The 11856-nt window shown below is 42.0% G+C and overlaps 2 protein-coding genes across 2 annotated transcripts; both read right to left on the reverse strand.

Annotated features, from left to right (window-relative positions):
* Positions 1-966: 966 nt before the first annotated feature.
* Positions 967-5660, reverse strand: mapda (N6-Methyl-AMP deaminase). The gene is made up of 9 exons (XM_077021581.1): positions 5143-5660; positions 3837-3964; positions 3531-3591; positions 3341-3428; positions 2453-2534; positions 2128-2335; positions 1883-2021; positions 1638-1738; positions 967-1513 (listed from the first exon to the last, which is right to left on the reverse strand). The coding sequence occupies exons 1-9, from the start codon at positions 5185-5187 to the stop codon at positions 1307-1309; spliced, it is 1059 nt and encodes a 352-aa protein (XP_076877696.1). The 5' UTR covers positions 5188-5660; the 3' UTR covers positions 967-1306.
* A 296-nt stretch (positions 5661-5956) lies between these two features.
* Positions 5957-11410, reverse strand: cplx3a (complexin 3a). The gene is made up of 3 exons (XM_077021582.1): positions 8450-11410; positions 6880-6967; positions 5957-6728 (listed from the first exon to the last, which is right to left on the reverse strand). The coding sequence occupies exons 1-3, from the start codon at positions 8605-8607 to the stop codon at positions 6510-6512; spliced, it is 465 nt and encodes a 154-aa protein (XP_076877697.1). The 5' UTR covers positions 8608-11410; the 3' UTR covers positions 5957-6509.
* Between the last annotated feature and the right edge of the window lie 446 nt (positions 11411-11856).

Consider the following 11856-nt stretch of genomic DNA (forward strand, 5'->3'; position numbering starts at 1 on the left):
ACCTCGACTGGCACAATTGCTGACATTTCCCAAAGCCCATCATTCAAAATGCCTCAAATACAGAGAGCTATGAAGAACTCTGAAGTGAAGCAGAAACGGTTCAAACTAAATTTCGCAAGGAAGAACAGTCTAGAATTGAAAATCAAAATAATTCCAGAACTTTTGGTACTGTGCCACCCCAACACGTAAAAACGTAGGAGATTGGCTCTTTAAGAGGTTGTCCCCAGACTGCACTGCTGCAGGAGAATGGCAGGGTGGGCCCGCATCTCCAAACAAGCAGGCAGAGCTGCAGTGACTAGAGCAGCCTGTGGGATTATTCTGCCTCTAGCTAAAGAAGAGACAGAAGGAAAAAAAATCAATATGTTTGAATGGCAACAGGAGATGGGCCTGATGCTGTCTGAAACATCAAACACACTCCAGCACCAACTGTTCCCACTTCCAGAAACACAATTACAGCCGTGCTATTATACGTGTGGACTTTTTTGATGAGCTTCAGCCAAAAGTGTTTGACGGACCTATGGGACAGTGAACTGGTCCGTTTGGTCCGTCCACTTCCCCGAGATCCACCCATGATCCTTCACAGCAGCCCTCAGACGTCAGGCCCGAGTGCTGGAGTGCCTGTGGGGGGTGTTGGACGCTTCGTGGTGGCATCCAACACCCCCCAACACGCCTCGCTCAGTCTGTTGTCTAATGTCTGGAGGTTACTGGAGGTGGAGCGTTGCGGATGGACAGTAGATATTCATTCCAGCTGCGTTCGCCCGCATGCAGACTGCTGAGAGTCAACAGCAAACAGGCTGAAATTGGTCCGGAGTGTATTTGCACAAAACAGCAAGAAACTCAGACAGCACCAAGGGTGTTGAAGGAGAAATTGTGCAGGAGATGTAAGCAGAATTATTTTCGTTCCACTGCTGACCCCTGGTGGAAGAACTTATATTTGCATTTTAGAGACAAAAACACAATTACCAGAATATACAGCAAGTCTCTCTAAGAACGGCTTTATTTATTAAGAAGACTTTTGTTTTGTTCTTGTTGTGAATTAATTCGTAGGACAATGAGATCAAACCATGTTTTGTACACACATTAATAATCTCAATATGCTGCTCAATTGTATTTCAGTGCGTGAATGACTAAATGCTGAACAAGAGTCTTGGCAGACAAAATAAATCCCGATAAAAAAGTTCAGTCAGTGTGTCAGTGCACAAGATGCACACTTTCTTGAGGTAAAACTTGTGTACTGTCAGCGTAGGTCCACTGGACAGGTATGTCACTCTGCCTGTTTGATTAAGCCTTTCGCCTGGAAGGACTCTCACTGGGGCGGAGGTCGCTGCAGGACACCAGGTTTGAGCTCCGCCCACCTGCGCACCAGTTGCTGCTTCAGGGGCTCTGGTGCGAAGCTGCACCGCACAGCCTGCTGGGACAGGTCCCACACAGCCCCCGGACCCAGGCCAAAGGTGGAGGCAGCCAGCTGGTACTCCTGAGAGAGGTCAGAACAGAACACCCCCTTGTCGTCCGTCTGAAAGGTGGAGTTGGAAAGGTGGAGTTGGAAAGGTGGAGTTGGAAAGGTGGAATTGGAAAGGCTTGTTTATTTCAAACTCGCCAGCACCAGTTCGCCTCACAAAAAGAAAACACGGACTTACGCAAAGCACACACGGGTGTCCCTGCTGGTACCAGTACTGAAAATGGTGCTTATCGTATGAAGGCACGGTCTGACCCTTGACATTAGAGGTCAAGCACATCTCTGTGAAGGTGTAAGAGTAAAGCAAAGGCGTGCATTGAGTGTCCAGAAACACTACGATTACTTAAAGCCACTGTCTAAATGTCATGAAACCTGCAATTTGAAAAACATCAGCAACAAACATGACCTCCTATAGGTATTACTGACCTATAGGAATATTTTGCTTGCAAACTTTATCCTGAAGGCTATCCGAACCTCCAACTTCAGGGTGCAAAAATGTGCCATGTCCAATTCTGTCAGGAGGCAAGTTCAGCAGTATCTCAGACTCCTCCTTCTGAGAAGGAACCTGTAACAACACGGGCATATACCACAACAGTGAGGTATTCTATGAATGTCTAATACAATGGAAATACAGTAAGTAATATTATTGTGGGGTAGTGTTGTGGCCAAACCTCCGACATATGTAATGCCAACTTAAGCCCACTGTTCCTGGCCCTCTGGAGAGCAGGGAACAGATCCTTTCCATTGCCCATCGTAGGGTCACCACTGAGGTCCAGCCCTACCACCAAACCGTCGCTGGACAACATGAAGTCCTCAGCAAGCTTCACCGTCTCCATAGCTACCTGAGGGCCATTTCTGCGGTCCACAGCCACTAGAAATCTATTTGAGAAAAAAAAATCCTGATAAGCGCAATTCTTGTTGATTTAAGATAGTGTTTTTGTTTTATTTAAGATGACGTACTACAGTATTTCGACTGCTTTGGAGTGATATACTAACCTGACATCTATGTCAACTCCATCTTGTTTACACTGACGGATGGCTTCTATGACAGTTTCAACATATCTTGACTTAGTCAGACCTTGACAAAATAAAAGCATTTTAAATCATTATAAATAACATCAGTGCTTTGTTTTAACATTTGAAAAAATACCTTCCATCTGGTCGAGTGCACAGAAAGTGAAAAAGTCAACCGCTAAATAGTTGCCCTAGTCGGCCATCAAGAAGTGTCGTTTCTTCTAAACAGAATAGCGACTTTTACTCCGTACCAAAGAAATGAAAACTGAAAGGTTCTCCAAAAGAATGTGTTTTAGAACAAGAGGATGTACAGATATTTGGTTCTCACTGACCTGCCTCCCTATCACACCTAGTAGAAAACAAAGCAAGATATTCATCCAAGCGTAACAGTTCAAATCTTTGTACTGAGTTTTATTTTTTTATCTTGGTAATAATTTATCATGTTACTATTTATACTTCTTTAAATTATTATTTAGGCTACATGTTATGCCACAGTAGTGGTTTCGTGACTCAGGACAAAGATAACAGAAAAGTTTTAGTCAGGTGTTTATTATTTGGGCATGGTTATCAAAATGTACATTTACATTTCTTTCAGATGTAGATTTGAGTAATTTGCATACTCATTGTATGTATTCAGTCTGCCTTTTTTAGAAGGATGTTTTTGAAAGCTGTGACAATGTTACAAAATATCACAATAATTATTGAGATAGATCAAAATACAAAAAAATTATCGTGATCACATTTTTGGCCATATTGTCCAGCTCTTTAACAACATATGAAAATGAACTCATGACGTTCGCATAATGAAGTCATTAATGAAGAGAGCATGTACCTCCCCTACATGCTGGATTGCACCAATGCACTAGCTACCTGATTTTGCTTCTTCTCGGGGGGTACTGCGCAGTTCAAGATACTTCACTCCATCTGCGGCAAACTCCCGAACAACATCCTTAGCAACCTGTTGAAGTAAAAGATCTCTCACCAAATCTTTCACCAGGGTTCAGTTGTGTTACGGCCTGGAGCCTAGAAAAGGCTGTGAACTTCAAAGCAAAGCGATTACCATTAGGATATCCTCCTCCGAGTCAACAAGCTGATGAATCACTTTGAAAAGATGGAAGCACCTGTGTAAAGAGGCCCAACGACGGTTCTCTCATTTATTGTATTATTTGACTGTTCACACAACAGAATTAAAGTTGCTCATTTTGAGAGTGATGGAGTGAGTCATATCTTTTGCAATCCACGATGACATCTGTGGATTTTCCCCCCACACATTAATTTTGTGGAGCCTTACTGTTAAAATAACAGTTAAGCCGCAGTAGTAATGTAGGGCTTGTATTCGCTGCCACAAGTTTGTGAAAGAACGCACTCATCCAGGGTGCGCTGTCCGCTTCTAATGGCCGTCATACTGTGTTCGATGTTGAGATGCGGCTTTCTGGCAATGAGCTTCTCCATAGTTGCACTGCTGATGGAGCCATTGAGATGTGCATGAAGTTCCTGCAAGCCAAAATAATAATGATCAGCCAGGTTGTTAAATCTTTGTTTCAATTCATTACACACTTCATAAATCAGATGTGTGAAGTGGAAAAAATGTGAAATGTGCCATTTTTGTCAATTGTGATTTTTCACCGCAATTGAAATTTGTCCTCCACATTTACCCTTCTGTGTAGTGTTGAGATAATGGGTTTTTGCTTAGCAGTAACATTAGCAACAATATATTTTGCTTACCAATAAACTTGATATTAAAGTTAGATTATAATGCTGTATAAGGTGCATTAAGCTAGAAAAATATATTCATAATTTTGGAGGGGGCATTACAAGAGTTAAGCGGCATATTAGTGTGCTCTCTGCAAAAGACAAACAGGATGTTCCACAGAATTTTAACACCTGTGCAAGTTCAAAGAATATGTTTTAACTTGAAAACAAGTCGTCAGCATCTGCAAGATGGAGGCAGAGAACAAAGTGTAAAACAGTAAAAGGTCAGATCAAGTGCACTGGGGGTAGAGCGGCTGACAGCTAGTCTATTTAGAGGAATACGCAGACAAGTTTTCAGACAGGGAGATTCCATCGCAGAGTAGCAAAGGTGGGGGCTTATACCCAGATCATACTATAAAGTACAGGTGGAAAAGTGTCTGTTTCAGAGACCGGCACACAAAGCTACAGAGTAGAGTAGCTTTTGTGTACAAGTAGGTTTTGTGTATTCTCTCCAGAGCACTGTATTTTTATTTGCTCTTAATAAAAAGTTAAAGACAAGACTGGTGATCTTCCTTTTGCATCAACGAACATGCTGCACTAAGGTGGAAAAGGATCAAAGCGCAACAGTAGTTAGGACACACACACACAAACACACTAGTGATTACTAGGGGGCTGTGGTGCATACGTGCCCAGAGCGGTGGGCAGCCCTAGCCCGGCCCCCGGGGAGCAGTTGGGGTTAGGTGCCTTGCTCAAGTGCGCCTCGGTCATGGCCTCAGGTCTGGGAATCGAACCCACGACCCTCCGGTCACAAGACCAGTTCCCTACCAAAGGACCATGTGGACACCTGAACTTTTCCACTTCATCTTAATTGGCAGATAGGTATCTGGCTAGCTTGATATTTAAATTACAGAACCAGGCTGCATCTTTAATTCAAGAAACAAACTTTAGCTAACTTGCTTGAATTCACTAAGGTCACTTACCACTTTAGGCAGCAGCCGGTAGAAGAGATCAGCTTCAGTCTCCATTCTTGTGTGTGTTTAGTGTTTATGTTACCTGGTGTCACCGAGGCACCCGCACATTCAGTCCACCCAGTACCTCTCCTCTGCCTTGAGTTTGTGTGAGAAATGGTGAAGCCCAGTACCACTAGTAGGCTATTCTATTAACAAATAGGCTTCTTTGCTTAATTTGCTACAGTTAAGAGTCAGGAGACCTTCATACAGTTACAAACAAGCCTCACTGCATTTTGGTAAAAGCCAATTTCTAACAAATGGAAATAAAGTGTGCGGGAGCAACTCCATAAAAACATCAGCCAAAAAAAAATACAACTACTTTGACCTTGTGTTTATCAAATTACGTTTTTGAGTCTACAAGCATTGTACACTCTTATATATAGACAAATTGATAAAAGCAATAATCTAATTTAATCTAGTATCCTGAAGCAGAACGTAATCTCGCACCTTACACACCATAACAGCTCACTTCCTACTTCTAGAGCAGAATTCAAACCGATCGCGGACCGCCATCTAGCGGTCAGGAGGAGGAAGTGCACAGTACATTTATTAGTTTCTCTTTCACGATAAGAAAATCCTGAAAAACACTTGTTAACTTTCCGCAGCTAAACTCGACTAGCGATATATATTTATTTTCAATAAGATTTATTTTCAGTAAGATGTAACAAGAGTCGGTTTACTAGCTACAATAGTCAGCATTCAAAGTGTTCCGAAATGACTCAGATTTTGGGGAAGTATTACACATCTTAATTTATTTGTCCATAATGGTGCACTCAGCAGGTAAATACCTAAACAGATAATATTTATAAAACAACAAAGACATATAATTAATTTTACACACACAAAAACAAACAAACATCACAAACATTTTTAACTCCCAAAACATGTTTGCATAGGGTAGCCTACTGGCTGATATAAGGCTATAATACAGATTTCTTTAAAAAACTGAATTACAAATTATATCCTAAATAACAGATTACAAGTGAATAAAAGATTAATTCATTAATCATTAATTAGCCTGTGTATCTATGATTGTTAGAAATTGGTCAGCTGATACAACAAAATTACAATGGCCCTGTTTAAGAACCTTTTTTCTCATTTTATCTCTTAGCAAACATTTGATCTTGAGAGAGCCACAGTATTGAATACATTACAGCATCTTTTACATTAAAGTCATTACCACAAACCCTGAGACTAAAGGATTAAAGTACTTTGCAAGGAGTGTGTTGTTTCGGAATCTGTTGTTATGTTTAAGCAAATTATCGATCATGAAAGCTAAGACACATCTGATCCTAGATCAGTTCTCTCATCCTGAAGCTTGTGTTTATGGGTCTATTTCACATGACATCACACTTTTCAGTCGACTGTTTGAGCTCTTCAAGGGTGGTCTGGGCTTTGTCTTTCAGCTGGTCAATATCAACATTTTGAATGTTGGTCAACTGACCCAAGAAGGAGAGCTGGTTCTCCTCCTCATCCTCAGCGATCATCTTAGCCAGTTCCTCGGGGAGCTCCACATCCTTGCCTGCCATCCCAATCTGAGTTTCATCTACCACACTCTTGTGCGTGGAGAAACCCATGCAGGTGGATGAAGGACAAAGCAGCAGGGACAGAACGATGACATATACGTAAGGCCAAAAGGTAGGCGCGTTAAGCATGTCACTCTAGTGATCTGGCGTGGTCTGGGCTAGCTTGTGTAATGCTACCTACCTTTGGGAGCCTGTACTTGTCTCTGAGGTGAGTCCTAACTGTGGCTCTCTCCGCCTTCCTCTGAACAAAGTTGGCATCTCGCTCCATCCTGAGTGAGAATGACATGTTGTAATTAACAGCTGGGATGCCTCATGTGGCACAAAGTAAATGTGACCCATCTCAACAACCGAATGCAATTTTAGTGTCCAGCATTTTTTCCCAGTCCGGAGCAAATGCAAAACAATAAAATGTAACACGACTTGAATCGTATGTTAAGGAAAGAAAGCTGTCTGTGTATTTCTGGAAAGAAGTCATGGCCTTCAATCAGGTCCCAACATGGCCGTAGAGGGCAATGTGGCGGTGGTATTGATTGGAAGTAAGGTGAACTGAAAATGAATCCACACTTCCAGAATCCTCCTTATATTACATATGACTCTATTTTTATACTGTATACCACCCGCAGAAGGTTTACTTATTTATTTTATTTACAGATCTGTTTATTTTATGGTATACGTGTAGGGTACACAACTCTAACCTGTTACTGTACATTATTTTAAAAATATTGAACGTACATCTTAAATGATAAACTAAAACTAGGCTATTTTGTTTCGTTCTCTTCATATGCCAGTGCAACACCACCGCTATGGTTGAGAGCGCCAACAACCACGCTCAGATTTGGACGATCTAATATCAGTAAATCCTTAATAGACAATGTAAAAACATCTCAAATAAATTTGTAGTAGAAAAATCGTGGAAATGCTTAATTTACTTGTGAAATTGTTAGCTTACTGGCTAGATAGCCAATATTAGCTGACGCATTCTGTTTAGGAGATATCGGCGGTACGAGGGGGATGAATTTGTTTGGAGGCTCATAGCCACAGTGGAAGGCGCAGTGGACGCGCGTGTTTGGCGAGGCCTGCCCGACCCTCACCTCATTTAACCAGCAAGCTGAAACACTAGCGAGCTAATTAATTGGCTACATTGACTTTATAGATGCCATACATTTGTTTCTTCAGGATTGTATGTATATGCAAAATGAATAAATACGTATGTTGAAATGTAAAAATAATATTTATTTCTGTGGTGAATGGCTTCATGTAAAAAAAAGAAAACAAATAAAGCAACAGTTTGCATGGATCTTTTTGTGTGAATTGCAAATACATTATTTGTTATTACTATATATATATATATATATATATATATATATATATATATATATATATATATATATATATATATACACAAATATTTGGAGTTGGTGGTAAAAAATAAGATAAACAAAAAATATATATAAACTTGTGAATTTAGTTATCCTATGGTAATTAATTCCCAAGGCGCTCAGATATGCTACATTTTCCTAAAAACACAAAGTTAAATCAGCTTAGAAAGATCCATGCAAACTTTTTCATTCTTTATTAAGCTGTAACACCCTATTACACCCTATTATTATAACATTGGATTTGAAGTTCCTTGCGTTTTGGCTGGCTACCTGTCATCTCAGCACACAGCCAAAATATTGAGGTCTCCCGCGCGTTTTCGACATTTTCACAAGACAGAAACTTAAATAAAATAAGGGGCCGAGTTCACTCACTTTTCCTCCGCCAACTGTTGTTGATATTGCACAAACTCTTCCTGTGTCATGCCCTTTGCTTCTGCTTCGGACTTCTCAACTTCAGGTGTTTCCTCTGCAAGACCCCCAGTGATGTCCTTCAGTTTATCGCCCAATATCTGTTTCACCAAGAACGCCATCGCTCCTCTGACGTTAAGCAAATCTTCACAAAACTTAGAATTCGGAAAACTTCAATAAATGTAGTTTTGGGTCTGTACTCTAATAGAATCGAATTAGGTCAAATAAGCGTCCTTCCTTTTGACTAGAATCCCGAGAACTAGGTTTTCAGCACCAGGTTCTTCCGGACAGCTCCTGCTCAGTGCGAATGTGCTGATCGTTTGCAGTTTGCGTCTTTATATGATACTAAGATGTGCTATTCAGTTACACATCGCACCTCGTGACTGACTTTGCGCCTCCCTTAAAAAATGTTTTCGCGATTTTGAACTTAATTTTAAATATGAAACATACTTTACAAGAACACCTGATAAAATTACAATAGTGTTTTTATGTTGTCCTGTGTTAACGAGATGGGAAAACGGGTAATTCCGGTAATTTACTTATACCTTGGTGCAATTAGAAGCAATGCTGTCCCAGCACCATCAGGTGGCGATGGTTACTGCAAGTAATTCAATAAAAGCCTAACCTTGTTCTAGTAACCTACAGAAGATGCACATGGTTCTGAAGCTGCTGGCCTGTACAGAAATAACCCAACGACTGATATATTTTCGGTACAGTCTATTCAGTTATTTAACTGAGTAACAAGTTATTACGCTCACCTGCTAGTTTTATTGATGCCTTGGGTAACACATTGGAATAACAGTGCCACAGCAGTGTGTAGAATGATGTAACCTGTATTTTTTTGCCATGTGTCGTACAGATTCTCAGCTACAACAAAGGCTCAGTTACTTGAAATAAAATGTTTAAAAAGTTTAGACCCTCTCATGTTTCCTGTAGGAACCACAAATTGTACTGCAACTATTTAAAAAATATAAATATGCAAACAAAAAAAAACAGGCATGCTTGTTTTGTTGAGAGCTTGCTAATGGCTAACAACAGACACAGACCGGCTTGTGGAGGCGAGAACCTGATGAGTAACGCAGGCCGGCCCCTTTAACACCATCCGCACCTTCCACGCACAGGCCAAGACTCGCACGTATTCTGCCTTGACGCAGCTGTTAAGAGACCTGGATGGTCTTAGCCTGCGTGGCACTCCGGAGATAAAAACCATTATAAAAATGACTAATATTAGCAGAGAAGTGGCAGAAGCTGGTGACCATTATGAACGTTAGATCCACTCCCAACGTGGATCATACACAGGGAAGTTGAGATTTTCAAATTATTTTCCAAACAGCGGGTGATGCACTGGAATTAATGCAACAGGCAAATTGGTAACAAGGGGCTGCAAGGGCTGCAAACCTATATGCAAGAATTTTGCCTAAATGCAAGACTAGTCTGCTCTAACTGCAGTTATAATGTGTTCCCAAGAAAAATGAATAAGTGGGAGGTCAGTGTGGTTTTCGACAATGTGCCAAACCCCCGACACAGTGGGCATGAAGCGCTCCGTGCCACCTGCTCGCTGCCTTGATACACCTCGGTCCCTCCCGTCTTGATAAGACTTGAACGTCAAATATCTGAACATGGATTATAGTATGATTCATTGGATTTTTTGGTTTTGGGTATTTGGAGATGAGTCACAGCTCTACAGCAGAGATTCACATCAGTTGTTGATCCTAGTCAGCATTTATTTTAGTTTTGGTCAGCTCAATCAATCCCTTAAGGTTTCCTCTCGTAAGGGTTCTTCTTTCAGATGGTATATTGCTTCGGGCAAAGATCTTGTTGACTACATTATCATGTTTTAAACATCGACTTTTGCATCTCTTCTTTTTACACAGGTTGTCCTTATAAGTCAGGTTGTAAAATGTGTTGCATTTGATAGTCACACAGCACAGTAGGCAACAGAGACCCCCCCCCCCCCCCCCCCTTTCACTGTGTATGATTTCTGAATGTGTAGCTTACATATTGTATTACTGGTAAAAGGTGGAGATAGAAAACAGAACACTCAACGCTGTGATTGTCTAAACATTACAGGATCTGTCAGCAAAAACTGAGGCCAAGTTGCTTTGTCACATTAAGATTCACGCCAGGCATCTGAGGAGGTGCTGTTGGCTCAGATCGAGGCTAGCAGTTTCTGCTCAGAAACATAATTATCTTGGCCCTTAAGTGGAATATTTACTTAATTAACAATTCATCACTCACAAGTTCACACATGCAGGTGTCCAGTACACATTTAGACTCAATAAACCCTCGCATACTTTCACCCTCCACGCACAGACGCCAGACTTCCACAAGCATTAAATCACTCTACCAAACCGTCTCAAGTGACACCTACTTAAATCAGCCTCTCCCCAGGGCCACGGTGTCTCCTGTTGCCACTGCCACACCTAAACCTAGACACGTATTCCAGTGAGACGAAGGGTGTCCTGGTGTCCTCGGCATGAGTGACTGATTTGGGGGCGGGGCAGACTAATTTCACTGGGGAGATGCTAACAGGGGCAGTTGAAGGGTGCAGAGGGGTGAATATGCTGATCCAGGATCTGCTGCCCCCTCAGACACAGCGGCGTAGGACAGGGTGGGTGTTGTAGTCTGTGCTCTGAGTTTATGTCAGGTCACACAGACACTGCATGCTCTTATTTCTTCCACCTGAATGGAAAAGGTGAAAACCCAATAGTGTAGACTAATGTCCACTCCTACAGGTGCAGGCTTTCTGATTACATTCCCATATTCCCAGAAAATATCTATTTTTTTATATTAAGCTGTAACACACACTCAAACACTAAGTCTGCTATATCAAGGCTACATCAGTGCTGCCTTATTCAAACAGCCCAGTGGAGTTCTTCAGTCTTCCCCCTCCAGCCCCACACACGGCCACCCGGCCTGCTTCAACCTGCTTCAGCCCCCGTGGAGCTCTCGCCCCCCCAGTCCCAGCTACTGCCGTGCTGTGATCCCCCCCCCCCAAAAAAAATAAACCACACGGGAGAACAGCTGAGATGTGGAGGAGCACAACTACTGACTGCAATGGATTTCATCATTTCACTACAGTAAACAAAAACGTATATTTTTAACTGGGACGGAAACACAGTGTCCTTGTGTCTCTCTGGTCTGGGGCGGCTTTGGCGCCAGAATATGGATTCAGCAGAACGTTCAGAGATAACTGCTTATGCTGCAACCCCACTGCAGTCAGCGAGATTCCCTCTTCAGTTCTCGCTATTGGTGGGCTGCGTTATCCACAGGCGCTCGGTAAAGGAGCCCGGTACAGTCTGAAGGGCACGGCTGCGATACAGCCGGACCCGAGCGACACGAAGGCAACATAAAACTCTGATGGCTGCACA

Source organism: Brachyhypopomus gauderio, chromosome 11 (genome assembly GCF_052324685.1).
Source record: "Brachyhypopomus gauderio isolate BG-103 chromosome 11, BGAUD_0.2, whole genome shotgun sequence".
In the NCBI taxonomy this organism is placed as follows: domain Eukaryota; kingdom Metazoa; phylum Chordata; class Actinopteri; order Gymnotiformes; family Hypopomidae; genus Brachyhypopomus; species Brachyhypopomus gauderio.

Coding starts and splice junctions, on each gene's coding strand:
- cplx3a (XM_077021582.1), bottom strand. CDS start 8,607: ATGGCGTTCTTGGTGAAACAGATATTGGGCGATAAACTGAAGGACATC. Junction 6,968..8,449: donor CAACAGTTGGCGGAGGAAAA/GTGAGTGAACTC, acceptor ATTCTCACTCAG/GATGGAGCGAGATGCCAACT. Junction 6,729..6,879: donor ACAAGTACAGGCTCCCAAAG/GTAGGTAGCATT, acceptor TCCACGCACAAG/AGTGTGGTAGATGAAACTCA.
- mapda (XM_077021581.1), bottom strand. CDS start 5,187: ATGGAGACTGAAGCTGATCTCTTCTACCGGCTGCTGCCTAAAGTG. Junction 3,965..5,142: donor ACCGGCTGCTGCCTAAAGTG/GTAAGTGACCTT, acceptor TTTGGCTTGCAG/GAACTTCATGCACATCTCAA. Junction 2,535..3,340: donor CCGAGAAGAAGCAAAATCAG/GTAGCTAGTGCA, acceptor TATTTTGTCAAG/GTCTGACTAAGTCAAGATAT.